This window comes from Condylura cristata, unplaced genomic scaffold (genome assembly GCF_000260355.1).
Source record: "Condylura cristata isolate star-nosed mole 26May11 unplaced genomic scaffold, ConCri1.0 scaffold00016, whole genome shotgun sequence".
NCBI lineage: Eukaryota > Metazoa > Chordata > Mammalia > Eulipotyphla > Talpidae > Condylura > Condylura cristata.
In genome coordinates, this window is record NW_004567117.1 from 37,829,755 (window position 1) to 37,857,172 (window position 27,418).

The 27,418-nt window shown below is 49.9% G+C and overlaps 1 protein-coding gene across 1 annotated transcript in view; it reads right to left on the reverse strand.

Annotated features, from left to right (window-relative positions):
- Positions 1-1,988: 1,988 nt before the first annotated feature.
- The window catches only part of ALPK2 (alpha-kinase 2), a 71,660-nt gene continuing 46,230 nt past the window's right edge, over positions 1,989-27,418 (reverse strand). Inside the window, exons 5-13 of the mRNA XM_004684016.2 lie at positions 26,061-27,413; positions 22,394-22,541; positions 18,752-18,879; positions 18,606-18,641; positions 12,759-13,033; positions 11,613-11,701; positions 8,991-9,208; positions 5,543-5,591; positions 1,989-2,714 (exon numbers count right to left, since the gene is read on the reverse strand). Of these exons, the coding sequence (XP_004684073.1) occupies positions 2,498-2,714; positions 5,543-5,591; positions 8,991-9,208; positions 11,613-11,701; positions 12,759-13,033; positions 18,606-18,641; positions 18,752-18,879; positions 22,394-22,541; positions 26,061-27,413 (2,513 nt within the window). The 3' untranslated portion in view covers positions 1,989-2,497. The remainder of the gene's footprint in view (positions 2,715-5,542; positions 5,592-8,990; positions 9,209-11,612; positions 11,702-12,758; positions 13,034-18,605; positions 18,642-18,751; positions 18,880-22,393; positions 22,542-26,060; positions 27,414-27,418) is intronic.

A 27,418-nucleotide genomic window follows, 5' to 3' on the forward strand; every position in this document is an offset into this window, starting at 1 on the left:
CGGAATATGTCAGTCGATAGAGATTGCATAGCTTGTGTCAGTCCAGGCTACATCATGGCCTGTAAACTCCTCTGTTAGAGTCTCTGCCTCCAGCTGGGCATGAGTCTGATTTAGAGTCAGGGTCTTAACCCAGTTAAAATAGACCATGAGGGCAGACCCAAGTTCAAGATGGCGGGCGTCCTTAGCAAAGGAGGAAATTTGGACACACACACACACACACACACACACACGGGAAGAAGCTGTGTGAAGGCAGAAGTTAAGGATCTAGCAAAATGAGGGCGAGGAGCCCCAAGGGGATCCCTCCCCAAGCCCACACCTTGACTGGGAGTCCCAGCTCCAGAGTGTGAGGCAGTTTCTGCTGTGTGACTCACCCAGTCTGGGGCACTTTGTGATAGCAGCCCCAGGAAACCCATAGGGACACCAGGGAAAGCTCTGTGGGCAACTTAACGGGGGAAGGAGCCCCCACCTACTGCACTGGAGACTGGACAGAGAGGAGTGGTGGGCACAGAGTGAGGTGAGGTGAGCTAACCCCGCCAATTGCTGCCCACAGATCAGAGCCCTAAACCAGAAACATGGAGTAGCACCTCTGAGTCCCATCTGATCAAGAACATGAGGATTTTTAAAAGGGCCTGAGGTGGTGTCTTGTCTGTCTGTGGGCTCTCATGAAAAACAGGCTGAAGAATTCTCCGTCCGAGTGACCGATTAGCCCTTGACACCCCTGTCACTCGCCGCAATATGGACGCCACGCCAGCAGGACACGCAGTGAGCCTCACCGCCTCCTGCTCTGCAGCTTTGACAAACTCTAGAACAAGCAGACTCTCAGAGGGTGTCAGTGCTGCTTGAGCAAAGACTTGGAAAATGTGCCCTGTGGGGAGAAGCAGAAGAGGTTTTGTGTTTCTTTAGATTTTTTTTAAAACTTCAAGTCTTCGTGGCATCGGCAGATTCAAATGGGAGAGACGTGTGACCACGCACGTGGTCCCCAGAACAGAACACATAGAGGAAGCAGCCAGCACCAGGCTGTTCCCCCCCACACAGACCCCCTTTCCTGCACACAGCCCAACATGCGCCCCAACACACAAAACAGCATGGGTATTTGGAAAAGAGTTACTTATCATTAGAAATAATGATTGCTTCCTTTGGCATTCTTTTGAATAGAATCTGTTGAAAGCCTTTGCTGTCGTGAGCTTGCAGGAGCCAGGCTGGAGAGGCGCTGAGACAATAAGAAGGCCAACCCGGAGGAAGCTGGGCCCGCCCCGCGCCCCACCACAGGCTGTCCTCATCACTCCGCCGTTCTCATTAGTGAGAGCCTGCTGCAGGGAGGGCTTTTGTTTGTTATTGCGGGTCACAGATCTCCACTGTCTGGGCACTACAGGGAGCTGAGATGCTTTGCGTCTGTGACCACACCCTCCCCCAACCCCTTGCAGGCAGCAAGTCCCACACACGTCCTTGCTGGGTGCCTTGACCAAACCTTCCCTCCCACCACCAGCGCACAGTCATGGAAATAAATGGGCAAGAACTAGACGTGATACAAACTGAACTAAAACAGTGGCAATGGGTGTGGCCATTTCTGAGATCCCAGAACACCCTCTTTGGAGTAAGTGAGCCCACTGCACCCTCACCCTATTATTTGTGCAAGGAAAAAGCTACGCATCTCCCCTGAAGGTCAGGTTTGGGTGGCCTTATGGTCCTGCCCAGAACGCCCTGGGAGCCCCGGCAGGAGTAGACCCACCAGGCCAGCAGCGGGCAGCCCTCGGGTTAGGAAATCTGGGTTTAAAGGGCAAAGTAGAAAGTGATGGAGCCAAAGTTGTGCTATAAGAAGATGGGGTGAAATAGAGCTATTTTGTGCCCCATTAAGCTTAATTAGGAAATGACTGAATGTACTAGTCCTGGGGGATTGTGAAATATGGCACATATTCTAAAAACTCAGTGTCTGTGCTAACAGATGCACCTTCCCCTTTTTGTTTAAATATGAATTTAATTAACCAGAATACTACAACTGGATGTGTGAAGAGTGACACGAAGTGGCCTCACTTGGGGGAAGTCACCTCTAGCAACAATAGCATATTCCACATGATTACAATGACGTGACCCCATGAAGGAATTCGCATTTTCTGGTCATGTAGCAGCTGGAGGTGTCTAGAAACCCAAGGTAAGCAACAGGGCTGGGGATTTGACGGGGGACAGATCAGCTCAGCACCAAGTCCTTGACAACACAACCACGTGCAAATAAATACACAGACACAACGTGAGGTCGGTGAAAACGCCAGAGGCGTACACAAAGATGAACTGTCCTTGAGAATGACCCTGGCTCTGTCTCTCTCAGGCTGGTCGCCAACACTGCTCCAAAATCATCCCAGTGGCGACAGCAGGGCATGGGTTTAGAAGCAGGTCAGAGGAACAGCACTCCACGGGCCACTCATTCCTCCCGGGCGTGTCCAGGATTCCGCCCACAGTGTGGGCCACTGGCCACTGGCTCATCCACGCTCATTCAGAGGGGTTAGGTGTTCTTTTCTGCAGGGGTCCCAGATGCCACCTTCTTGACTGCTGTAGAGCTGGGCTGGATTTTACTTTTCCCCACGCTGGGCTTCTTCAGCTTCTGGCTGGTACTCTGCAGCGACTTCAGCCCCAGCATTTTACAATACTTGTTACACTGGTGCAGTGCTTTGAACTGATCAATGAAGGTCATGGAACAGTTGCCTTTAAATCCTTTGTACCTGAGTTTGGGTGAAAGAAGACGTCGTTAAAAAAAAAAATCAGGACACTTGCAAATGAAAGTTGAAGGGGGAATGAACGGTGCATAGACTATATAGTTATTCCTAACTGAGGCAAGAAGGGCCAGGTAGTTGGCCTGTCTGCTGATAGGAAACGAAACCCATGGAGTTAAGCGGGCTGCTCTGAGCCTTGAGGGTAGATCCCTTTTCTTGAGCTCAGCTGACTGACCTGGGGCCTTCATCTCTCCTCCTCTCTCGGGCGTGCAGACAGAGCTGTCTCCTGGCAGCTGCCTTCCTCGCTTTTGCCTCCACACTTGGGCATCATCTCTGCCCGCCTGCCCCTGGCAGACAGCAGCCCTTCTCCATTCTGTCCAGGGCCCCCCCACTCAGCTTCCTTCAGGAGATGCAGCCTAGCACACTCCAGGCTCCCTCTGGCCTCACCCTGCAGGAAGGCACTGGCAGTCACCCCCTTCCCCTTTGTGACTGGGGAGAAATCTGCAGGGTACTTTTCTTTGTTTTACTTCAATCTAGCAAGGGAAAAGAGCTGGAGAGGTGGGGAAGGAGGTGGGGAAAGCAGAGACTATCAAGGGCAAAAGTATTGGCTCTGGGGCCCTCTGGTGGCTACATGGTGATCCTGCTATCTCCCCAGAAACTGCAGGGGGGTGGGGGTGGAGGGGGGGCGGGACCCGCTGTCACAGGAGCAAAGGAGCCCTGCACATGCTCTGTGCACTGGCTCCCGTTTGCACGGCTCAGTTCTCCATTCTGCTGTTACTTTCTGTATTAGCCATTTCCCTTCCCTCCAGAGAAGTCCAATGGCTGAGTCATTTCTAATTTGTACCTTGGGTGGGCCTGGAGATTATTAGATGCCGCACAATCCTATCTGCCCTACTTCATACTTCAAAATTTTTATGCTCAGTGCTGCCTAAAGAAGGCTATCAAGGTGCAGGTGGTGTGTTTCCAGACATGCACACCTGCAGGAAAAAGATGACAGACTTCTACGCTAAGCGTGGGATTACCAAGTGAAATTCCATTAAAACCAAGAAGCCTTGAGAGCCCCCTTTTTTAAAAAAATGAGATTGTGACAATTTACTCCCAAAATAGAATCACACCCTCTGACTTTACCAATTAAGAAAAAACAAGGCAGTTACTCAATGGGGGTGGCCAGAGAGCAGCACTCTGGTCCAGACAGAGCAGCAGTTTCGGTAAAGACTCACCGGCTCCCCTTCCCACAGGCTGGCCAAGGTGGGGTGGGTGTGGGGGGTCGAAGTTTGGGAAATGTTTTCTTTCTGTTTCAAACAGAATATTAGGATTTTTATAATTAGGACAGATTTGCCTCCTGGGGTTTCTTCCCCCCAGGCCTCCCTCTTCTGCTTTCTAATGTGTTTCAAGACCGGTGATGCAACCTCTGACCAGCACAGCTTCTCATGCGGGCGGCCCTGCCCCAGGGCCCCGGGATCAGGCTCTTTCGCCATCCTGGGTGAAGCAGGCATGTGCAGGGTGCTTGCCCGCTTGGCGATGCTGAGCCACCTCCCTGGAAGCCCTCTGCGCTGCCTCACTCCCCAGCTGGACCTCCCCCTGCCCGCTGCCTGCCAGCTACCAGGGTGAGGAGTGGAGAATGGGGGTGGGGGGAGGGAGGTGAGGGGGGTGCGGGGCAACTGCTTCACCCCACCTGTGCTTTGGCTCCACCGCATGGTAACTCCAAGCTTGTCTCCCTCAAACCTTGGGGAGCTGCCCCTTTCTCCAGACCCTCGTCTCTGGCAACCCCTGCTCATGTGAGTGGGAATCCCCTTGCCCTGACCTGCCCGCCCCCAACTTGACAAATCTGAGGCTGGAGGTGGCTGCGGTTTTTCACTCCAGAAGAGAGGGGCTCCCGGGGGTTCCCATTCCTGCCGCCTTGGACTGGAGAAGCTCCCCTTTTGATCAGTTTTTCAAACTGAGCTTCTGAGAAATGTTTCTTTTTGGGGAGAGGGCGGAGGTGGGTAGGGAGATAGGGTTGGGGACTGTGTCTTAAAAGAAAAAATTTAAAGAAAAGTCACTAGACTGATGATCTAATCACCTTCCAAAATGCTCACTGCTTCAGAATTCCCTTCTCTCCCATCTCTGTGGGGGGCCCTCCTTTCCCCCCACTCCAGGGGAGGGGCCAGTAACACTTTATGGACAGAATCAGCTCTGGGCTCAGCCCTCAGCTCTCCTAATGGGCCCTGGGCAGCTGTCCCAGGCCAGAGAGGACACATTAAAGCTGAAAACAAAACCAAGGAATTGGATTTCTTCTTAAATTAGGAGGGGAAAAAATGCAGCCTGGTTCCTGGACGCGGTTAGAACGCTTTTCAAGGGTGTCTTGATCGCTTTGTCTTCAGCTTGTTTTGGTTTTGGAAACTCCTTGAGCAGTTTTGTGCTCTGTGTTGGCAGAGTGATTTTAAATAACGTTCTGAAACTTGCCTAATCTGCCATCAGGATGAGACCCGAAGAGGAAAAACCCCAATTTTTTTATCAAACACATATGGAGCTTCAGGAACCAGCTGTACAGGAACTGGGGGAACCCTAAAGACAACCCCAAGTCCCCTTCTGTCGATGAGAACCAAAAGCCAGTGTCCACGGGCTGGTACAGGAGCCCTGCACAGGGGACAGCAGGGATGCCCGTCCATCCAGTGTGCCCAGGGCAGTGCCAGCCCACCCCTGCTGTCCTAGCTTCCACCTGGTTCATCATCACCCTGGGCCACCAGCGACGGGCCTTGCCAGGAAGGGCTGCCCGAGCCCCGGGAGACTCTCCAGCGTGAAGCTCCTTTACAGACTCGTGTTCTTTGCAGCACTTGGGTTTCTGTCCTACTTACCCTTTCGCCAGTGTCGCTATGCCCACGTCAGTCAGCTTCATTCCCACCCCTGCAGGGAAAGAGCAAGGGCAAAGTTTGTGTCACCAGGGACCCGCAAGCTCTTCTGCAGAGGCCATTCTGAGGGGGAGCTGGAAACCGGCACCCCTGCACCAGTACGGGGGCCGGCAGGGGAAGGCAGGCCTCTGCCCAGCGGTTCTGAGAGACATGGCTTTTGGGAGCAAATGGTGGAGGCTCCAGGCAAAGCCCAACCCTTGCAGCTCAGGACAGGACGCAGAGGGCGGTCTGGTCCCGCTGGAAGGGGAGCCTGCATGCAGTGGCGGGTGCAGAGGGCCTGGCGGTGGTGGCCGAGGTCCCCAGGGAGAAAACTCCAGCTGGGGCAGCAGAAACTCAGTCTGGGGCCTTGCTTCTCAGTGGGCCATGCGGTGGAAATTAGTGACTTTCCATTTCCATCAAGATCATTTTCTGATCTAGGATGGAAGATTCTGTAGGGCAGCTGGAGAGTCAGGAAAATACATCCAAGTTGCCGGTAGGCTTTCACCAGCAGCCTGGAGAGGATGGCATTTGTCCCGGGTGTAGGGTGTAGCCTTTGATGCTGAGCCTAACTTCAATCCATTAGCACCCCACCCTGGGGTGTGTGAGGGGCTACCGAAGCCAAAACAATGGAATGGAGACCTAAGCTCCTAACCGGATTCCATGAAGGGCCACAGGTCTCGCAGGTGGAATCCCAGCATCCAGGAGTCTGTTTTTTGCCTCCCAGCAGAAGCAGGGGGCCGTCGCTAAGGAACAGGGAAAAGCCCCCAGTCTCTCAGAGAGCAAGGGGGAGACCACATCACTGTCCACGGCAGCCGTGAGCCATCCCTCTCCGAGGCTCAGGCTGTGCAGGGGCCTTTCCAGGTCTTCCTGCCAAAGCCGGAAGCACCTGTCTCTGCCTGTCTCCCCAGGGTGTGTCTGTGAACACCAGAGGACAACCCTCCACCCTAGTCTCACCTAAGCAACCTATGTAGCCTTTGGTGCTCAGCCTAACCTTGATCCACTCACCCATGGGCGGGAGAGTTGTTTTCAAAACCCAAACAACAGAACAGACTTGAGCCGGTCTGCCTGACCTGCAGGCCCCAGGTCTGGGTCTCACCCCTTCTCCACTTGCTCCTGATGCCCACGCGAGCCAGGCTGTGCTGAAAGGACTCGTGCTTGGCACAGGGGCCTGGCTCCGCTGGGAGCTGGCAAGACAGAACCCCACCAGACCCTGCCCAACAACAATCCTGAGGGTCGTTCCATGGGTCCCCAGTAGGGGGCTGTTTTCTGAGGCTTGGGAAGGAAAGCCAAGGGGGTGATACTCTGTTCCAGCAGCGTCAGCCTGGAGCAGACACAAATACAGGCTGCTCAGAGGCTGGTTCCTGAGATAGAAACAGCAAGGGGACCCTGCTGGTCTGTGCCACCCCGGGAGCCAAGGGAGAGTTTGGGGGAGCCCCGAGCACTTCAAACACTTTTGCACAGTTGGTAACTAATTCATGTCATTCTTTCAAAGCTATAACAACTAGAACTAGAGCATATGTGACGATGCTAATGTAGCTTTTACTGCACGGACGGTGGTGGGGGAAGACACCAAGCTGCAGAAACCTTCTTTGGACATCGTTTTTGGTGGGAAATCGTATAAAAATCTCATCTCTAAGTGGCACACAAGTCCAGTTTTTAGAAGTTATTGGGCTAAAGGTCTTTGAACTTAGAGAACTGCTTTCTCTGGCTTCTCACAACTACAGTGGTCTTTGCCTATTTAGAAAAATAGAACTTTAAAAGGAAACTTCCTTTGGTTTGCTAGAAATTCAAAGTTATTTGGGGTGTCTAGAGGACAATAATCGCAACTCCAGGGCACAGCGCATGAGCTGAGGAAGAAGGCACTACAGGCGTCTCTGATGGAGGAGAGGCTGCAGGCAGCAATCGGAGTTCATGCTCCAGAATTTGAGTTCTCGGGTGTTTGGGGTGACAGCTTCCGAGGGTCCCTGGTGTCTCACCAGATCACAGGCCTTCGAGGCTGCATGCAGCAGAGTAGGGGTCTCTTGGGGGCTCTTCACCCTCACTGCCGCTAGGTAAAATGCTAATATGCAGATGGTTTCTACAGTGGGTGTGTCACGGCAGTGCTGATGGTAAGATTTCTCCCAGCAGGGCGGACCTCAGCACCTTTAGGACAAATGGAAGCTCTCCTGGACTGTCCAGATCTGTTTCTTTGGCTTCCTCCCTTGCTAGTTGAAGTCCTTCTTTCACGATAATAAACCATAACCACAAGGTCTGTGAGTCCTTCCGGCAAGTTAATGAAACAGAGGATGGTCTGAGAGCCCCCCCGAAGGCAACATTACCCAATGCTCTCTGTGTGGGAACCCTAACTAGGAGAACTCCACTCAGACCGTGGACATATTCTGAAAAGGTGTGGATATTGTGAAAACATGGAAATTCACAGGGAAGATTGAAATCCCAAACCCACTACGAATGAACAATACATCTTGATTTGTCTTTGGGGACGCCTGGATTTTCATACATCCTTCTGAATGTGTGCCTGTGAGGAGGGAACAAGAAAGCCAGCTTTGGGTCATCTGCCGTGACAGGAAGATTACTGGCTCCGTTATTAAAATGGACTTTAGTACCCCCATTGGGCTGGTCATTCTAGGCTCCTTTGTGGCACCTTGTTTTTTGTTGTTTTTTTTTTTAAGATTTATTTATTTATGCATTACCCAAGAGTTGGGATATAGGTCAGTGTTGGGAATGACCAAGTGCGAAGATTTGCTGACGAGGACTGGATAAGGGTGGTAATAAATTGGGCCTTGCATCCAAGGGTGATAAATTAACTGGGCCCTGCATCTGGGATGGGACTAGCTGAAGGTGTTGACGAACTGAGCCTTACATCAAGGACACAGCCATGAGTCACCCCTTTGAAATCTGAGCTTAGGACCTATATAAGAGACCCTTCCCCCTTATTGGGTTGGCAGTAGCTGTAGACCCCACTCTAGGGGCGCTGTCTCAGCTGCTGTCTGGGAGCAATAAATTCTGCTTGCTCAGCCTTTCTGCCTCCTGCCTTCCTTTCTTGTGCCCGGTCACAGAAGCCGGGACAAAACAGTCAGGGGTGCTGGGAGATGAGAGGATTCACCAGAGACAGTGGGGACCAGAACAGCCCGATACACTGGAATGCACTGCTGGGGAGCAGCGAGACAGGAGAGGTCTGCGGTGCCATGGGGGTCACCTCCCTGGCCGGGAGTCGAACTTGTGCTGCAGTGACTGGTGATGGCTTCAGAGCTCTGAGACTTAACCCCTTGCACCACCAGGGAGGCCTCACACCTTGTTTCTGATGAGACATTAGCAACACCTTTGCTGGTAGAGGTGCTTAAAGGCACCCAGCAGCCCCTCCCACCCCGGAAGCATCCACACCGAGGCACCCGCCCGGCCAGGCCTCTCTCCTCACCCTGCATGTCTGTGACCAGGAGGCAGCCGCTTGTTTTCTGGTACACCCAGTGCTGGAAGGTGCAGCATTTCTGACCAGCCTCTGACTCTCTTCTCAAGAAGTTTATTTCCTTCCCATCCCTCATGGAATACTTCACAAATTCTCCCATTAGTTCCTCTTCCACAGTTGCATAAGGGATGTTGTTCTCAGGCCGGTGGATAAGAAAAATAGGAATGATCCTGGAAGGGAGAGAACGTGGACACACGGCATTCTCAGAGGGGAGTAGAGACTCGGGGGACACTCGACCCCCACCTGGAGTGGCCAGGAGCTGCAGAGTGCTGCTGGACCAAGACAACATCCTTGGAGACACCCAGCAGCCCCCTCTGACACGGTTACCAGTCAGGCTGCTGGTAACCTGGCCATTCTTGCTAATCTCAGGATGAAAGCATTTGGGTCTCGTTAAAGAAAATTCAGTAACAGCCAGGAGGCAGGTGAGCCAAGATGGGCTGGGCCCCTTCCCAGCACCCCTGAAATCAGCCTGTGCAGCCACACCCACTCTGTCCTGCTCTGTCAATTTTGCAGGATTGAGGAATCACAGTTCCCTCCCTGGCACCTGAGGGCAGCAGGCCACCCAGCTAGAGCAGCGCAGAGGGCTCACAGGGAGCCAGGCTGCTTCATTCTGCAGCCCGCCATGACCTGAGGCGAGGGCTGGGCATGACTGGGGTGGAGCTAGGCCCTGGGCCATTTGCAGACACTGAATGTATTCCGTCCATGTGCATGAAATCCAGCAGCTGCCAGAGGGGGAGACTCTTATCCTTCAGCCCCCCCCACCCCCCACCCCCCACTCCATGGACACCTTCATCTTCTGGAAGGAAACATGGTTGGGGGCGGGGTGAGTGTGCTCTGCGGATCTGGCCTGGGGCAGCTGAAGACTCAGATCTGCGCCTCAGAGTTGCCCTGTCAGGGAGGCCAGTGACTGAGCAGAGGCACAGCTGCCACAGGGCAGCTTCCCTTCCCAGCCTGTGAGCCCGTCTCCCTCCCTCTGCTCATGGCCAATGACCTGGACAGGTCTCAGGGGAGCCACAAACACTCACCACACACGCCCACCTCTAAAGCCAGGCTGCTGGCATTTTCCTAACGTGGTTTCCTGCAGAGGCCCTTTAAGAAGGGTGTGTGTGTGTGTGTGTGTGTGTGTGTGTGTGTGTGAGAGAGAGAGAGAGAGAGAGAGTGAATGTGTATGAGTGTGTGAGTGTGACTGTATGAGTGTGAGTGTGTGTGTGTGTGTGTAAGAGAGAGAAGAATCCTCTGATTTCACCATGAAGGTGAAATCTGCCACAGATGTGCTTTTGAAGGCCCTCGCCCCTCCATATCCTACCACTCGCGTATCATCAAACCCCCCTGCTGTAAAGGAGAATCCAAGTCACCTTCTAAACATCCCCATCTACCTTTGAAGCCTTTATAGGGACACTGGCCAAGCCCTGTGTCCCTCACGGCACTGGCCCTTTCCAATCCTCAGGGCTATCTCTATAGTCCTAACTCCGTGTTCTTTTCCTCTCAAAGGACCCCAGGTTGGCACAAAACTTGGATGTGCCCTGCAGAGGGCTGCGGTGCCCAGCATGGGGCTGGTGCAAGCGGACCTTCATCCTCCTTGAGAAGAACCTAAGTGGACAGAAACTGCAGGAGGGAGGAGAAGGTGAGTTCTTGTCTTAGGTGTTTAACAGAAAGACTTCTATCTTTTCTTTGCATTATGTTAACTGTTTTTGGAGTGGTCCAGGAATGTATACGAAATAAGCGTGTTAAACATTTCTCGGTAAAAAGCAAGAAGTATTAGATTTTCTACACCTTACCGAGAGGGGGTCCCCCATTTTGTGAGTTAACAGGACCAGCATGGGCCAGCACCCTCTCTCCCAGCTCTGTCCTCACTGGTGTGTAAGTCACTGCTCTGTTGGGAATTCCCAGAGGGCAGGGTACCACCTGCCTCTTTCCCTTATACAGCACTTGTGATGGCCACCAGACAAACCGGTCACTACACCCAGCTCCAGACAGCCGGCAATTTTTCAGGGGTTACTGTCAATGAAGGAATAAAGGGAATCGGTAATTTATCTCTGCAGGATTCCAGGGAGGGCAGGGCCCTATGCCCTTACAGCCCCTGTCACCCAGCCCACTCTTGCCTAACACAGGAAGAGTGTTTTCTCTTCCTCCACCTCCTATTCCACCCTGGAAAACCTGTATTTTTTGTTTGCTCATTTATCACTCATTAAACTCATATTGATGAAAATGCCTGTGACGTGTCATTTTCTTTATAATCATTTGTGATATTCTTGGTGCTTTCCCTGTATTTGCCTATTATTTAGACTCTGTAACAGCCAGTGGAGACACCCTTTCTTTTCTATTTAACATGGCACATGTGTTTGCTGAATCCCTCTCTCCCTGGAAGCGTGCGTCCATGCATTCATTCAAAGAATATTTCAAGTATCTTTCTGCAAGCCTCTGGCCGCCCAGTGGAGGCAGGATAGCAGTTGTGAGTGACCTTGAGGAGAGCACAGAGAGACCAAATGAAGGCCTCCACCCTCTCCCCTCGCTGACCCCACCCCACTCACAGCAAGCCAGAGGTTGACCCTCAGGCAACACAGACACACTTACTCCGGCACTTCTCCGAAGCCTTCCAGAGGCTGTGCTTCGGCAGCGTAGATCTGGGCGTAGTACCTGGCGGTGTTTTGAACATAGCATTCCTGTATCCCCAGAGACACAGGAAACCCAGGTGGTCAGCAAAATGTCCGAGAGGGACCAGGCAAAGCTAATTTGCTTTCCTACTGTAAGCCAGGCTGCACACAGAAGCGACAATCATGGCAAGCTGAACTTGGCCACTTACAGGAGCCTGAGAACTAAAGGAACCGCTTAGGCGAGGGCCAAGTGGTCTCTGGGGCCAGGTGAGCCTGAGCCGTAGGATTCCTTGACCCGACGGGGTTGAAGTTAATCTTGAACTAAGGGAACTGCTTCTCAGCCCATGCTGGGTCAAGTTCCCATGAAACTCTGCATCGGAAGCTTGTCCTCAAAGGTGCCATTAAAGTGGGGTTAGTGAACTTGGGGACCAGGTTGTAGTCCTTTAGAAAGTGATCTGAGGGCCCTCCCTGGTGGCGCAGCGGGTTAAAGCACAGCACTGAGAAGCTTAAGCCACTTCTGCATGAGTTCGATCCCCGCCTGCCCCGGAGGAGACCACATGGCGTGGCAGACCTCTCCTGACCCGCCCGCTGCTCCCCTCAGCAGTGTACTTCATCAGCCTGTTCTGCTCCCCGCTCTGTCTCTGGTGAATTCTCCTACCACCCCTGCACCTCTGGCCTGTGCGCCAGTTCTGTATAGGGATAGATAAATCTTTTTTTAAAAAAAAAAAGTGAGCTGATTCTGCTCTTCTCTCTGCCGGCCCTCTCCAGTGGGTGTCTGGATGCTGAAGAGTTTTCCGTAAGGACATGTAAGATGGAAGGAACACCCCGTGAAGGAAAAGAAAAAAGAGGGGTAGGTTTGGAGGAGATTACAGTGGACCAATCCTGTCGACAGGGAGGGGGTAGCTTCCTGAGTGCCCAGGGCAGAATTGACCAGGTGTCCCTGACCACTGGGTGAGGCCCAGCAGACTGACAGGAGGATAAGGAATTGCTCCTGAGAACTAGCAGTGATCCCCCAGCAAGCAGCCATAACCCAGTGACTCCTCCTAATAACCACACCCAGAGGGAGAAAGGCAGCTTCCTGGAGCTGCCCTCTCCCACCTGGGGACTCTAGGGCAGGTGGGCCCACCTGGGCTGCGAGCTTGTAGTTCCTCTGGATGAGCTCGTCGTTGTTCCTGGTCCCGTAGGCCACAGCGTTGTGCACCTTGAGCACGCAGGGGTGTCCCGGCTGGAAGACGGGCAGGAGGCCCTGCATCACCCGGCTGCGGAAGGCCTTCCGGTGCACCCCCTCCCCGAAGTGCAGCGCCTCAGTGGCGATCTGCCCGCGCAGGCGATCCCCGAAGTAGCTGTCGCTGAGGAAATCCTCTTTGAAGATGAGTTGGCTGAATTCAATCTCCTCACAGCCTGAAACACAGCACAGTCTTGGTGGGACATGCTCTCCCCCACTCCTGCTCCTGGGCTGATTCGCGTACCCCACTGTGAGCATCCCCATGTTGACGATGAACCTGGCACTCAGGTGAGGTGGTGGAGGCAGACGTTTGCTGAGAAGCTGTGGGAAGGGGTCCCCTGGGAGGCCGGGGGAGCCTGGGAGGCCCGGCAGTCAGATGAGAGGGGAGTAGCCTGCAGGGAGAGGTGAGCGGCTAGGAAGAGAATGTGAAACGTGGTTGGAAAATGAAAGCAGAACCATGAACGGCTATTAAGGGACAGTTGAAAAGGGTGAGGTGTAGCAGAGGAAGGAAGGTCCAATGTAACAGCGAATAGATTTCTGCTTTTCAATCTCTTATAGGTGCCTACCCCCACCCACCTCATGACAAGATTCTTAGCCCCCCCTTTTTGTCAGATTGCCCCCATGAAACTGTAATGCCACAGAGGTCCTGTACAACTCTGTTGTGTGTGTGTTTGCTCTCTTGGGGGTGGTGACCACCATGACTGGCAATACCCATAGTGGACAGAAAATGGGCACAAAATGGACCAAGTGAAAAAGAAACTGCCTTGGAGAATTTTTTAGTAGAGTTATCTTGGATGTGTGTGTAAAAAATCAGTAGGATTGTTTCTTGAGTTTTGTAGCACCTAAAATTGCGTTGATTCTACTAGGCACATTTCAGATGATGATGACCGTCAGACTTGCAACTGGCTGAGAAGAAAAGGAGATGACTTTTAGTGAAATAAGAACACTTCTGTTTTTTAAAATGCCCTTGCCTCTCTTCAAAGCCAATAAAAAGTGACATCTTTCTGTTTGTTTAAAGGAGGAAAGAAGTCATGACCTCATGTGCAAATTTCCCTCACAGATCTACTTAGACTGTTCAGAGAAAAGCCTTTTTCTTCTTTAACAAAATAGTTTCAGGGCCCTCCCTGGTGGCGCAGCGGGTTAAAGCACAGCACTGAGAAGCTTAAGCCACTTCTGCATGAGTTCGATCCCCGCCTGCCCCGGAGGAGACCACATGGCGTGGCAGACCTCTCCTGACCCGCCCGCTGCTCCCCTCAGCAGTGTGCTTCGTTGATCTGCCTGTTCTGCTCCCTGTTCTGTCTCTGGTGAATCCTCTCACCCTCCACATCTCTGGCCTGTTCCCCAGTTCTATATGAATAAATAAATCTTAAAAAAAAATAGTTTCAGATCATCTGCAGGTGAAGAGCAGTCAATGCCAGATGCTAGTTGTTAACTCTAAGGAGAATGAGACTCTTCTGAAGTGTACTGATAACAAGAGGGGGGCAGAGGGTAAGTTTTGGTTTTCAAAGAGAAAAGGTGGATGAAGAGTTAGCCAGTGTAGATGCAAAGGAAGCATCTAGAAAGATGCTGCTCCAGTTTTCCAGAGGCTGGCAGAGGGCACCCAAGGCAAGCTGCCCTGGGTTCCGGGAGGGAACAGGGAGGGGAGGAGAGAAGCAGGAAGACAGGGAGGCAAATGGAACAACCGCCCTAGAGAAATTTAAAGGACATTGTTCTGTCATGTAATAAAACTAGGATTTTAATGGGGAGTATATATCTTTTTAAAGATTTATTTATACATACAGAGCTGGGATAGAGGTGCGGGGGATGAGGGGATTTGCCAGAGACAAAGTGGGGAGCACAACAGGCACATTGACTGAAATGCACTGCTGAGGGGAGCAGCGGGTGTTCAGGAGAGGTCTGTCGCGCCCTGTGGGTCACCTCCCTGGCCAGGGATCCAACTCATGCTACAGTGGCTGCGGTAGCTTCATAGTGCTCTGCTTTAACTCACTGAGCCACCACGAAGGGTCCGGGGAGTGTATTTTATGTTAAAATTAAAATGAGATAACAAAATGCAGAGGGAATGTTTTTTATAACACCCCAATCTCAATCTATTACATGATTCACTTCATTTTTGACAATCCGGACTTGAGGGTCACTAAAAGAATACAGGAAACTTTTCATGTATCTGTACTAGAACCCAATAAATAGGAGCTAAATTTGCCACCATCTGTTTTATTTCAAAATCCAAATATTTCTGAAATTCAGTAACTCTTAAAAGTAAGAAGTTTGACTGGGAAGCTACATGCAAAAAAATGAAACTAGATCACTGCCTCACTCCAGTCACAAAAATCAACTCGAAGTGGATTAAAGACCTAGACATAAGAACGGAAAGCATAAAATACCTAGAAGCAAAGATGGGTCAAACACTACACGACATACACTTCAGCGACATCTTTAAAGACAGAGCACCCAACGCCACAATAGTGAAGGCAAAGATAAATAGATGGGACTACATCAAGTTAAAGAGCTTCTGTACAGCAAAAGAAACATTACTAAAAACAAACAGAAAGATCACTAATTGGGAAAACATTTTCTCACACAAAAGTAGCGATAAAGGACTGATCACAAAAATATACGGAGAACTGATGAAACTCAACAAAAATAAAGTAAACAACCCCATCAAAAAAATGGGCAGTAGAGCTAAAAAGACACTTCTCCAAAGAGGAAACGCAGATGGCCAACAGGCATATGAAAAAATGTTCAACATCACTCGTAATAAGGGAGATGCAAATTAAAACCACAATGAGATACCATCTCACCCCAGTGAGAATGGCACATCTTCAAACAACTAGCAACAACAAATGTTGGCGAGGATGTGGAGAAAAAGGAACTCTCCTGCACTGCTGGTGGGAATGCAAACTAGTACAACCACTATAGAAAACTGTCTGGAGGTTCCTCAAGCTGCTAAACATGGAGCTTCCCTACGACCCAGCAATCCCACTCTTAGGTATCTATCCAAAAGACACAAAAACACTGATTGAAAAAGATACTTGTACCCCCATGTTTATTGCTGCTTTATTTACAATTGGAAAAACATGGAAGCAGCCCAAATGCCCAAAAGTAGATGACTGGATTAGAAAGATGTGGTACATATATACAATGGAATATTACTCAGCAACCAAAAAAGAGAAACACATGTCTTTTGCAGCAACTTGGATGGAGCTGGAAAAGACCATGCTTAGTGAGATAAGCCAGAAAGAGAAAGAAAAATACCGGATGGTTTCACTCATAGCAGGAGTATAATGGACCAGGCGAGAAAATAACAAAAATAATGAGCAACCATATACCAGAGACATTCTGTGGGGGCGGAGTGGGGAATGGGATCAAAAATGGGGGGGGGAGGGAGGGAAATGCACGGGACTATGGTGGTGGCACAGGGGTGATTTGGTGATGGGAAACCCGCGGGGGTTACAATCGAGATGGAAAAAAAAAATGTGCAAAATGATGTAAAAATAAACTTTGTAATAAAAAAAAAGTAAGAAGTTTGAGTGCTTTATGCTTTAAATTTCATAAAATGTAATTGACCAGAGATAAAAGTTGTTCCAGGTTATATGTGTAGAAATAGAAAAGGAAATATTTTTTGCACAGCACCATACATGAATTAACAAAAACTGTCACTTTCTACAGAAAAGTTTGTTTAACAAGATGAAACAAAAAGTAAAACAATCTTAGGGCTTTTTCTTGAAAATCTCAGGATGTTTCCTCCTGAGCCATCACCACCCTGCGCTCACTTGTGTTCCATTTGGACCATCATTCTTTTAGGGTTTTCCCATGAGCTTAGTTTTGGAGACCAACTTATCAAGCATTATTCATTCCTCCTCTAGAGAATGAAGTGGAAAAAATGTTTCATGAGAGAGATGCCTCCAAATTAAAATGATACTAAAGAAGTCATTTGAAGACTGGCATGACCCCCCCCCAATCTGGTAAGTCATTACAACTGGACCCCCAATCCCAGTGGTCAGGTTGGGGAGAAGCTGGTGACATCAGGGTTTAGACCCAAATTCCTCTGGGTTCCAGGAGTGGAAATATTTCCACCAGGTGGACAGTGGCTCATCAGGGGTTCACTCCTGACTGGTAACAACCTTGAAAAAGTGAGTTCTGCAAAGCTACCCAGCAAGCACCTGGCACAGCAGTACCAACCACTGCTAGAGCTGGTGAGAGGGACACAGCCTTCTTCTGGAAGTCGCTGTTTTCTGGTATAAGAAGGAGGGGTATTGTGTGTCATGTTTTGACTTCTGGGGGCGGGGGGGGGGTGGCTTGAGAGAGAAAGGCAGAAATGAAGGAAGGACTTTAAACTCTGCCCTGGTTACTTTGCAATCTCACACAGGCATTGAGTTTTGAGTGGGTGTGTTTAGAGTTTGCCTTGAAATATTTCCTCGGAGAAATATCTCAGGACTTGCTCCACCTTTTGTACGTGCTGGCCCTGGTTTCTTGCCTTTTGTGTTCCAGACATTGTTACTTCCTCATTGTTTCGTTTTCCTAAAGATTTGGGTGTTTGTTTGCATATTCAAGACATCTATAAGATGCTAAACCAATTTACTTTTCAGGGTTTTGTTCATACTTTTCCTAAAACTGACCCAGGGCCCTACACTGCGCTAAAAGCTATGACAACGGTGCGGGGTGCTGGGTTAGGTGTGTGAAAATTAATACGCAGACAGCCCGTCGCAGTGAGGTGGGCGGGCTGGAAGGGCGCGCGCATGCGCACTCAGCACTCTGCAGGCCCCAGGTGCTGGCATCGCCCACGGGAGGAATGTTGCTGCCTGGCCCTGTGGAAGGAAGGGGGAGGCGTCTTTACCCAGAAGCTCACCCCCTTATTTAAGGGGATGCTGGCACCTTTGAGTCTCACCTTGACACTGCACTTAGCAAGCTGCCTCTGGTGTTGCTCCAAACAGACCTATCTTGGTGATGGAGCGGTTGACTGCTCATTGTTTGAGTCAACAGGTGGGGCTGCAGAGCTGTCTGCCTGCATCCTGGTGGTGGGCGGCCCTCCCACACCACTTGATGTCACTTTGGCAATTTAAAAGTGGCAGTTGGTAGCTGTCTGCACGACACGCTTTGGAAAACTACAAATCGGGGTCTCTCACCCTCCAGGACAGGTGTTAAAAGTTTACCAGTACACCAGTATGTATGTGGGCATGTGTGTGGGTTCAGGGAATTTTTCCTAAGAGGAAATAGCTGGCAAACTTGGGCTCAACTAACCTGTACTCAGCTGGCAGCCCAGGGGCCCCTGGTGCTCAAGAGAAGCTGCCAGGCAAAACCAGCTTTAATGTTCATTAAGATGCCAATGAATGACACTTTCCTCCTGGAGACCTGGGAGGAGATCTTTGGGGATCTGCTCAGCTAGTCAAACTGGGAAGAGAGCTGAAGAAAAGGCACCTCTGGGTAAGTGCCCAAGGCTGAGAAAACCCACAGAGATGGGCTGACTGCAAAGCTGATGCTTCAGAGCAGGAGGCTGAGCCCCAAATCCCACGTGCTCCCAGCAACTTCACACTGGTCTGGTCACGCTCGTGAACAGCACACCCCTGCAAAGTCTTAACCTAGCGCTTGCAGTCAGGTTGAAATACCTCCTGCTGTCACTCGTCCCTCCTGAGCTCTCACCTACTCAGTTTGAAGAACCCCTGGGAATCTTGTTTTTGCCTTGTCTGCGGACGCTAGTCCATGCTGAACCATGAACCCATTTCCTCTGACTTCCCACTCAGAATAACTTACCTTTAGTGTCCTGGTGACTGGAAAGCTGTCTGAGAACTAGAAGAAGACAAAGAAGAGAATGTCTTCAGTACAAGCGGAAACTCGGGATTTATAGGGATTGATAGGCGCTAGAGGTTTTCATTCGAAACTGAAAAGCTGAGGTTTACCTTCAGCGGTGAGGTTAAATTCGGCAGTCACTTTTCCGTAACTGTTCTTGATGCAGCAGTAATAGAGGCCCTGGTCCTTCTGGCTGGCTTCAACGATAGCCAAGGACACAGTAGAGTTGTCTCCTGCACTGCAGTGGGGGACATTAACATTCGCCTGCTTCGTCATTCTGAAGTTGCATTTTTCTAATACACTTGAGGAGAAACTAAAGCTTCTCTGCCCTAATGGTTCCAGTCAATGGGCTGGCTGAAGGAGGAGATCACGATTAGCTGTTTAAATAATTTATTTCTCTACAGCAGATGGTGAGTACATTTCTGGCTTAACACATTCAGTCCAATATGCAATATTAATGCCCAGAAACATGGAGGAGCTTTGACTGCTATTAGTAAAAGAGCTGGAAATGTGAAATGTGGGGGCTGTTGTTGACATTTCTGCTCAGCATCACCTCAGTTATGTTACTAATCCAGGTCTCCTCGCTTGAAGGAAACTGAAAACTCAAAATCCAAATAGAAACACAGACACACTGAGGGACAAAGAAAGGGGGTGTTTGCTGGACAGTAGGGCTCATAAGTGAGGGTTCCTTGAGACAGTGTATTCCACTAGTGAATATCACCCATGCATCCACCTACCCAAAGTTATTAAATTGCAAGCATCTGCGATGAATAGAAACCAGTAACAGCGGTGGCGGTGGGGGTGGCGATGATGTTGGTGGTAGTAGCGGGGGTGCTGATGATGATGATGACATTAAATGTGTAGTGATCACTTAGTACACGCCAGGCCTTGTGCTTTCACTTGAAAGTCTTCTGCATGCCATCCTCGGAGCAATCTCATGAGAGAAACATGGCTACACGCATAAGACTAAGCAGATGACCTGTGGCCACACAGCTGATCAGGATAGTGCTAGAACTTAAACCAACAAAGCCTGCCTCAGGCGCCCTCATCAGGACCGCGTTAAGCTGCTCCCCAAGTGAACTGAGGCGGGGGCCTCAAATCTGGGATGCCCAGCATCATGATGGGCATCACTGTAATCTCTACTGCAAAGTCTCAAAGGAAAAAGCCTACTTTGCAGCCACAAACTAACATTCACATCCTCTTCTAGTTTTGTTCTAGGTAATAAATGTTAAAACACTCAGCAGGGTTGTTTCTGTGCAGTGAGCATTTCGGTTTTGGTTCATTTCACAGTTTAACAACAAAATCCATTTATCTTGAGCTTGTCTCAGTTACACATTCCACAAAAGTGCTCATTCTTGGCATTTCAATAGCCTTCGTGTCTCTCATTGAAACATGTCCTTTCAGGAATGTACCTGTGACTTAAAACATGGGTCACTGAATCACAATTCTCTCTCTACTGACGGGGCCTCCGAGCACACCCTGAATGCATGGTTGAAAGTGGACCATGAGGGGAGATTTCCAGGCAGGGCTGTGGAACGCTGAGAGAGCCACAGAGGGGCTGGTATAACATCCCTCTCTAGTGGCCTCCTGATCCACACCAGCCTCTGTTCCCAAAAGAGGCGATGGAAGGCTACGAGAAAGGCTGGAGACTCTACTAGGATTTACCATCACCCAGGAATTCTGATACTTGGCTAGGAAATTGGAGGCCTGTCTTGGCTCATCACTCTCCCCAACACAGTCTTCTGGAAGAAATAACTTAGGAGTCAGAAAGACTTGGATTCAAATCCCAAGGCCAACCTCTGGCTTGTTTCACTTAGCCTCTTGCTCCTGGAGAAGAAGCATGCAAGATCACAACCAGATACCTGCTGACAGTAACTGGCAACAGGTATGTGGCACCTGAGAAAGGAGCCAGTCTGGAGCCCGTTGCGGACACCAACGCAGTTGGCTGCTGTCTGCCCAAGTACTGGGGGAGTCAATGAGGAAATAAAACAGGCTCAGTCCTTGCTCAAAGAAAGCTAGGCCACAGCAGGCTCAGAGTAATTGCCAGGAGCTCGGAGGATGCAGGGAGAGGGACCTAGCTGGGGGACTTTTCAAGAGACCCCACTGTATGTACCCACCCCAGGGAGCCCAGAGAGGGGTTGGCAGCACCCCCTGTGCATCATTCAGTTGGGGAGCCCTGGTGCTGTCCTTCCTGGGAGCACCCCATGAGAACCTGCCTTCCCTAGCTGCCAGTTGATCGTTCTCTTGTTGTCCAGGATTGATGTGATCTGGGCTGATGCATTTTCCATATTCTCTCTTGACAAGGCAGTGAGATATTTCAGGACGGACATGAAGAGGGCATGCTCAAGTGAAAGTATGGTTTCATCATATTTGAAACCCACCTGAAGTGATATGTGATTTCAATATAAAAGGAGTTGTAACCCCCAAATATTCTCTTTGTGTTGACACAGAGAAGACCAGTATGTTGCCAAGTAGAAATGAAGCAAACATCACTGGCTATTAGAAGGCCTTCTTTGGGTACATGTCATCAAAGTAGCATGCTTACTAATGTTATATGCTCCCCCCTGGGGAGACCTCAAATTTTGGAAAAGGTATGTGACAATTCCAGTGCCAGTTCTGAGCTTAGAGCAAGACCGCAGAAAATGCTGGTTAATTGTTCTTGGTTGATGGCTTCAGAAAGTACTCTGAATGATCAGTACTTCTGTTTTTACAAAGCTCTAGGGAACTTCTTGATTTAAAAATCAAGTCATTTGTTCTCCATTATCATTCTTCTTAAGGAGGGTAATGATGACATTAGGCAAAGTGGCTTTATTATACCAATCACCATCCAGGGAGGTTTTCTGGTGTGATGTTATAGACATGAATAGTTGGAATATTATTTCCAGAGATAGGTTTTGAGCAGACATGTTTGATCAGTTTGATAGCAGCCTCTCAGATTAAGGGCTAAGAATAACTCCCATGATAATGGGATTCCACTGAGACTTTCACCAGAAGGAAGCTTTTCAGAATTGAGTTATGCGGGCTTCCATCAAGCCAGGTCATGTAGTTCCAGAATGAGTCTTATCTCCTCATGTGTGTCAGGTGAAGCTCGCCCTCGTCAGTTAATCAAGCAAGAGTTTATTGCCTGAAGGTGCTTTAGGAAGCCATTAGTCATATTTTGTTCCATCCGGGGCATTTTAGCCTTGATTCCCACTCAAGTGTCTCCCCATCTTGTGCTCCTCTAACACCCCACCTATAAATAAATTGGTTTTCCTTCTTAGAAATAGCTGCTTATCACTTCAATAGCTGATACTTTGATGCAACCATGTAGATCAACCTTTTCCACTTGACTTACCTCCCTAGTTTTGCCTGACCTTTGCCAGACTAATGGGCATGGATGAGACCGAGCACAGGGATACTCACAGACATACAGAAGAGATTCTTTATTCTTGGGATGACAGGGCCTCAAGCTAGAATATACTGTGATCTATTCCCCTCATTGGAAGGTGGGTGACAGGCGTCATGCCTTCCTAAGGCCACAGGACTCGATGGTGGCAGAGCCAGGCAAGACCCTGCCACCATGTTTCCCATCCAGGCATCTAGATCTCTGTGATCCCACTACGAACTCTTCCTGGATACTTTGGATATGGGATTTCTGCTTTGATTTCCTTTTTACTTTCTATAATTTACTGTGTTCCTTTAAAACTTTCCCTTAGTAGTTGGGAAATAAACAAGCAGCACAAGTAGCAAGTGACCAAGAGCAAGTAGCATACCTTCTCTGCACTTGGGAGAGTGACTTTGAATCTCTCGTCCACCAGATGGTAGAATCTTCATGAATTTCTGCAAACTGGCAGCTTAATTTTATATTTCCAGGGTGGTCAGGGAACATCTCTGCTTGGATCTTTTTCAGTAATACAGGAGCTAGAAACAAAGAGAACTGCTGGTCAGTGTTTTTATGATCTTCATAGGACACATGGGGGATTCAGCTTCTTTTTTTTTTTTAAGATTAATTTATTTATGCATATAAGAATTGATGCACAGGCCAGAGGTGCAGGGGGTGAGAAGACTCACCAGAGACAGAGCGGGGAGCAGAACAGGCAGACTGACGAAGTACACTGCTGAGGGGAGTAGCGGGCGGGTTAGGAGAGGTCTGCCGCGCCATGTGGGTCAGCTCCCTGACTAGGGATTGAACTCGTGCTGCAGTGGCTGTGAATAGCTTCATAGTGTTGCGCCTTAATCTCTTGCAACACAGGGAGGCCTCCTGCCACCAGCCTCTACAGCCACTTCGTCCCCTGATCAGCATTAAAGGCATGTTAGAGATAGTGAAGGTTCCAAAGTCTCCTTTTGTCTGCCTGAGTCTACACTGAAGCTGCCCAGTCTGGGACAGCTGCACAACTTCATACGAGAATTTTACAAGAGTGGTCAAAGAGCTCCCTCATTTCATCTCATTTACTTCTTGCAACAACCCCAGGACAGTCAAGGACAAGGATAGTAATTTTAGCCTCAATTTAGGGGTGAAGAAGCAGAGTGTCTGAGGGGCTCTGTGGTTTGCAGGAACAGTAAGAAAATGAACACATTCATCTAATTTTAAAAATCTCTTAGTTATCATTACTTACAATTCCTTGAGTGAGGTGTGTGATACACACAATAATCTAGAACTTGAGAAACACTCAATATAATCAGGGAGTGATTGTAAATTCCTAGTTTGTAGGACTTGGGTCAAATAAAGATACTTTCATTTATCACCAGATGACCTAAATCAAAATCAAAATTGAAGACTAGGGAGTAGAAATAAATTTGGATCATCCAAGTCATTTTGGTTAAGCCTCCAGATGAAAAAAAAAAAAAAAAGCAGCCCAGCAATTGTCTGGGTCTGCTAGAAAAGAAGTTCTGCTTGAGCTGCCATTTTGGCTGGGCCATTCAGCCTATCAGTGCAAAGTCCATTAGGCCCAACCAATCAATTCATGACTGCCCCTGCAAAGGTGCCTTTTAAGTTCAATAAAAGCAGAATGCTTCATCTCCTGGGACAAGGGTATATACTTCAGGAGGCAAGACCCAGAACACTGGACTTTGCATCCAGGGAGATGTCAGGGCACCAGAAGCAAAGGTCAGAAAGTCTGATTTCAGTCCTCAAACTTTGGGCCACAAAGCCGAGCTGTAAATCTGATTCAGATTCACAGACTCCTCTCCCCTAAAGTGCAGTTAACCTCGACATACATTCCTTCCTCCTAAACTTTATTCTCTTTGTCCGACGTGTCTACTTGAATGGCATGGGAGCCATAAGGAAACAATTCCCAGGGCTTGAGTTTACATCCTTGCATGCAGCCTTTCTAAAGAGAATTCATGAAATAATAAGCGAAATCATGAGAATTCAGCATGCTGGGCAAATGTGTAATTTCTCAGGGCAGCAGGCTGCAGCACAGACATGGGAACAAGACAAGGTGGATGCCCCAGTCTGGCTCCTTGCAGAGACACTGCCCGCCCACTGCTGACCAAATTCTGTCACCACAGCCCGTGTGTGGTGACAGCAGCTAGGCCAATATCATTGATTCCGATGCTTTAATTGCTCTGTTGACTCAAACTCAACCACTGAGAACCATCTGTGAATCTCCCTTCTCCCCTTGGCTCCCACAGATGCATGAACAGAATTTGGATTCAACCGTCTCTTTCCTTCCTAGGAAGTAAGAATGTTTGAGTAGCAGAGTGTTGAACTGGAGAGCTGCTGGGTCACTATTGACACTGGCAACCAAGTGACAGGGAGAGAGAAAATAGACCGGGTTCTTAGTGATGGCAATCCCTTTTGGTTCAGTTGGCCCAACTAGGTCCTGCTGGCCGAGCCAGGTATCAGTCCACTGTCTTAACCTTCGGTGGCATCCTGGTCAAGCCCACCCCTTCCTCTGGGACATTCTGCCTCGAGGGCCCTCCATCATGGTGTGGTGGCCATTTTCATGGGTGCTTGTGGGGATACCTGTTCCTAATGGATGGGCATCCATGCTCCTAATGCTGACAGTCCCAACCATAGCCATGGTAAATTTTGAACAGAGAAAAAATCAGCAGCGGGGAAGTCTAAAATGAGGAGCAGAAGCAAATGAGGGCCTTTGAGGGAGAGGAAGTGAACTTGCCCACGTGGCCTCAGGGTTCTGGAAAGGACCCTGTTTGTGTGAGACAGAGGTAGGAATGCAGGTCAAGGAGGCCTGGGGGGCAGGTGTGCCTTCTGCGTAGATGCAGCCATGGCTGAGGAGAGGAGGAAGGAGTCTCTGGTGAGTATGAAGCTTCCATTGCACTAAGCTCTGAACACCAGGCCTCTTCAGTGGGTTTCGTTTCCTCCACACTCATCCAAGGCTCATTGCCTCCCCCCCACTCCTCCCCCAAGGTGATGGGTCCAGGACCCCAGTCTGCCAGAGTTTCTGGTTGAGTCGCCCCCGTCTTCCTTGGGTGTTTTAAAGAACCTGGGCAAGGATTTCAGATTGCCTCCCTCGAGGCCCTGTGGAGATCTTTCCAAACGCTACCTCTTCTTTTAATGTTTTTAAAAACATAGCTCCCAATAGCCTGGGGTCTACCTCAACTCTCTGGAAGGCAGCTTTGTCTTTGTCTACAGGCCTGTTAGATGAAGCTGGACAAGAGCAGACATCAGCCCCCCAGTCTGAGAACTCAGGACGAGCACAGCCCCTCCGTGGGGCCAGGAAGGGCCACTTAGCTGCTGCAGTATTTTCTCTTCTGACTCTACCAGGTCTCATGGGGAAGGAAGCACTGACATAAAAGGGGCTGAAACCAGGGGAACAGGAAGGAATTTGAGTTCGAGGCGAGTCCCTGTACAAAGAAGTGGCTGCAGGTACAAGGTTTCTGAGCTTCCTGGGGTCTGAAACCAGGAGCTGAGCCCCCAGGGGACCTCAGACTCCCATACTGGGAGGGTGAGTTGAAAGTAGGTGTTAAACTCAAATTTGAAAGAAAACCGCTGTCCTGGTAAGCCATCCTTAATGAAAATCAATGAGAAATGAGAATCCCCAGTTGGACTTAAGTGTTTATCTGTTATTCGCGCTTAGCGTGTGGTCTGCTTAATTATACTCATTAGCTACACTGATGAATACTTCTGTTTATCCTTTTAAAATAGTCTTTAAAAGACACTTACACCAAAAGGCATCTTAACCACATGTCCTCTGCTAAACAGATCTTCAGGCACCTATGGTAGTTCTCCCCTGAGAGCCCCTGAGAACTTGCTAGAAATACAAATTCTCAAGCCCACTAGTTAAATCAGAAACTCTGGGGGTGGGGCCCAGGGAGCTGGTGTTAACAAGCCTTCAGGGTGATTCTGAGGTGCCTGAAGTGTGAGGACCACCTGGTGGACACTCATCTCATTATAAAGGCCTCGGGGGGACATTGGGATGTGACATTCGTCACACAGACCAAGCTGGAGCAACAACAGAAGACATGGAGGTTTACCTTTCCCTGCTCTTTGGCAAGGCGGCTTCTTGAGGTCTCTTTTCTCTTTTTTCTCATCTGTGTGTGGTCCTGAAGTTTCACGCTTAGGAGTCTTTTTAATAAAGCTCGTGTTCTTCCTAGCGTTTTCCTTCTCCTCCAATCTCAGCCTCAGAGCTGCCACCCTGGACAGAATTTTCTTCTTTATTCCCTCAGCTAAATGTCCACTTCCTGAGGACCCTGGCCTCTTCCTGACCGCGTCCAACCCTGTCACTGGAGGGAGCGTGGGTTTGGCTTTCCCCACCTGGGCCTCCCCTACCTGAGGTTCCCCAATTTTGTGGCTTACTGAGAAGTCTGTGTTGTTTCTTTCAAGAGATGAAGTAAAAGGCGGCTGAGTAAGACCACCAGAAGTGGGCGGATGTTCCCCACACTCCTTCTCAAGAGTTCCCCCTTCCTTTGGGTGAGAAAAGGCACATGGGTGGCTCGTGGGCTCCTCTGAGTCACGAAGAAGTTGACCCGTGGAGTTGCGAGTATCAACAGCAGCCGATGAGCGAGTCATTGACAAAGGGACAGTGGGGGAGATGGGGCCTGGCCTGTTGTCACTCTGTTCAGCCTCCCCGAAGCCGACTTGAATTTGGCCACTGTTGCATCTGCCCCACACTGTCACCCCTTCTTCCCAGGGACACACAACTTGCACAGTGGCAGGCTGGACCTCCGTGTTTGCCCTGTCTTGCTGGCCCTGCTCACTGTCTTCTTGGTTCCAGTTGGTGCTGTTTGCGCATGGAGTGGCTCCCCCACTTTGCTGGGGGCACAGAACCTGCAAGGTGGTGGGTTGGACTTCCACTCGTTGGCCCAAGTTTGCATCGTTTGGCTCACTCTCCTCTCTGCTGAGCCCCAAGCTGTGTACAGAAGGCTCTGGTGTTTCGGCCCTGGCCCACTCCTCCTCACCTGTCTCAGTCACTGGATCCACTGAGGACTCAAGGATTTCAGGGCAGGCGAGAAACTGTTTAAAGAAGGCAGGGTGATCCTCCTTGGGTTGATTTTGCTCTTGGTTTGGACTCACACTGCTCACAGGCTCCTGCCTTCCTATTTTGGATACCTCTGAGAGCAAATCTGTGACAGCAAGTTCCTTTTCATTGACGGGGTCCACAGATGACTCCAGGACTCTGAGCGGGCTCAGACATGGGCAAGAGGGAGCACTCCACTGTGCACTGCTGGCCGGGTCTTCGTCTTCCAGAACGAGGTCGGTGTTATCAGCCGAGGCTGAGCCAGGCTCACGGTCTTCATCTTCCAGGACGAGGTCTGCGTCCTCAGCCAGGGCTGAGCCAGGCTCACGGTCTTCATCTTCATGGGCTGAGCCAGGCTCACGGTCTTCATCTTCC